A 2184-nucleotide genomic window follows, 5' to 3' on the forward strand; every position below is an offset into this window, starting at 1 on the left:
ATATTAATACCAAAATACACGACTCAAGTGAGCTTGTTCAACTCACCCCAACGGGATGGTCACAGAGTGTCAGAGTGCCAAAACAAGCTTGGGCACACCTGGGCACAGTCATTGGCACTGTTTGGTACCCATGGTTAAAAAATTCTGACCTTTAAAGTTACTGGCAACACTTGTCTGCGCCTGCGCAGTATGCATGTGTCAAAATTTGTTATTGATGTTGCCACAAACCGTGAATCTCCACCAAGTCTCGCCATTGATTCTCCTGCTGTTGGTACGTCTCCTATAACATTCTTTTGACGAACTTGAGAGGAGACGGACCAGCAGCAGGAACAGCAGCAGCAGCATTGGAAGCAGCCGCGGGAGTTCCATCGCTAATTCGTGTAGCCGTGGCCGACGCTGGAAATCTCAGTCCGGTCACGACAAGCGGTACTTGAGTTTTAATCGGAAAGTCAACAAGCAAACAAAAACTGTTTCATCCGACCATATGAACTGCTCGAATACATCCATAGTGGTGGCTGCTATACCAACCATTCCATCGTCCAACATATACCTAATGTTGCAGGACCGTCTTGGCAAAATCACAAATAGTTCAACCAATTATTTTTACCCTCCTGCCTTTTTGCACTTCCAACTAACACAATAAGAAATTATTATTATTATTATTATTCTTTTTTCAGAAAAAGAAGCTTTCGCTCTTTCAAAGTTCACGTGTTTTCGATGTTCTCGTTGCTCCACGCACCGTTCATTGTCTTGGACACATGCTACAGCTTCATAATGAAAGGGAATTTTGTGCCTTTGTGATCGATCGCGCTGTGGTTGCACTTCATGATGGCGTTCACCGCCAGGGATACGCTCGGGAACTCGACCAAACCACCGGAGGAACTTTCCGATTCCAGCGGGAACATTCGCACTTGCGACGGGTGGTAGTCCTTGGTGGTGAATGCAGTCAGCAGTAGATCCTCGGACATGCCGGGTGGGGAATTGAAGAAGTGGAGAATGCGATTTGTGCTGGCCTGGTTCAACGAAAGCAAGCGATTGTTCGTGAAGGCGCTGTAGTCCTTTAGCTGAGCTGATCGAATTGTCCGGCAGGGTGTAGGGGTTAGTGGACTCTGACAAGTAGTTCTGCTTGGAAAATGCAATCTGACTTTTGCTACCATCATTTCCGAATGGCATGTGTTCAAGTGCTGGATGCTGCGTTCGACTGCGATGGCGTATCCCATCTGGATCATGGCGGTACCCCCTTTGGTCTTCACGAACTTTATCCTGACAACATTTCCGTACAGGCAGAACAGATTGAATAGCATATCGGTGTGGGCTGTGTTGTTATCGAGTCCGTAGACCATCATCACTGCGCCCTGTTGCTGTGCCGGTTGAATGAAGTTGGCTGGTCCGTTTCGGATCAGCGGTGCGTCCTTCATCAGTCCGACTGATGATAACGATTGACGGGGTCGGCCTTCCGCCGAAGATGGTAGGATCGTGTAGCAACGGATCTCGTCCGTTGCAGGCATCCTTGGAGACGGCTGCATCCAATGTTTAGTCCCAACTGGAGCCCGTGTCGTTTTTGTAAATGTTGAAAAACCAAAAATAAGAGCTTTTAAAATACCGGGTTGCCAAACAAGGCATTATTCACAAGCAAACAAAAGTCTGTTCAATTACTTCTAGGTACTGCCGGTACAGCTGCGGCACACTGAGAACAAAGTTGGCGCAAAATAAGTGTGTGGAGTGACCACCCCCTTGACTCACCCCCGATCTGATGGTCGACGTTCAAGTGATTCGGAAGCACGAGTAATTGGTGATGGAAAGTTGTCGCAGTCCTTTTGACGTAGGACTACGTCTTTCGGGAAGGGGAAATGCAACGAAAATTGGTCAGACTTTAAATGCTGATAACTTGGCCAATAATCAATGGATTTTGATGATTTGTATATTGATCGATTCACCAGTGTTATAAATGTTGTGTGGTATGTCACACATTATAATAGTTAAATATTTAAATAGTTAACAATTAAGAAATATGGAAATATTCAAATTTCCCATACATTTTCTTCGACCGCAAGGTGCTCACCCCTAACACAGCCATCAGAAAGTTGATCCCTAACGACACAAGCCGAAGCCGCACAATCATTCAACGTTGCACGCTGGACGGTTCGACCTCGGACTTGTTCGTTGCAGCGTGGACATCGCAGC

At 46.5% G+C, this 2184-nt stretch overlaps 1 protein-coding gene across 1 annotated transcript; it reads right to left on the bottom strand.

Annotated features, from left to right (window-relative positions):
* Window positions 1-761: 761 nt before the first annotated feature.
* Window positions 762-1508, bottom strand: LOC135702576 (heterogeneous nuclear ribonucleoprotein L-like). The gene has a single exon (XM_065223635.1). The coding sequence runs from the start codon at window positions 1506-1508 to the stop codon at window positions 762-764; it is 747 nt and encodes a 248-aa protein (XP_065079707.1).
* Window positions 1509-2184: the final 676 nt, after the last annotated feature.

This window comes from Ochlerotatus camptorhynchus, unplaced genomic scaffold (genome assembly GCF_037179485.1).
Source record: "Ochlerotatus camptorhynchus isolate MF236.1 unplaced genomic scaffold, CSIRO-AGI_Acam_v1.1 ptg000193l, whole genome shotgun sequence".
Taxonomy (NCBI): Eukaryota; Metazoa; Arthropoda; class Insecta; order Diptera; family Culicidae; genus Ochlerotatus; species Ochlerotatus camptorhynchus.

What these genes read in the sequence shown, in the direction of transcription:
- LOC135702576 (XM_065223635.1), bottom strand. Translation starts at nt 1,508, where the DNA reads ATGCCTGCAACGGACGAGATCCGTTGCTACACGATCCTACCATCTTCG.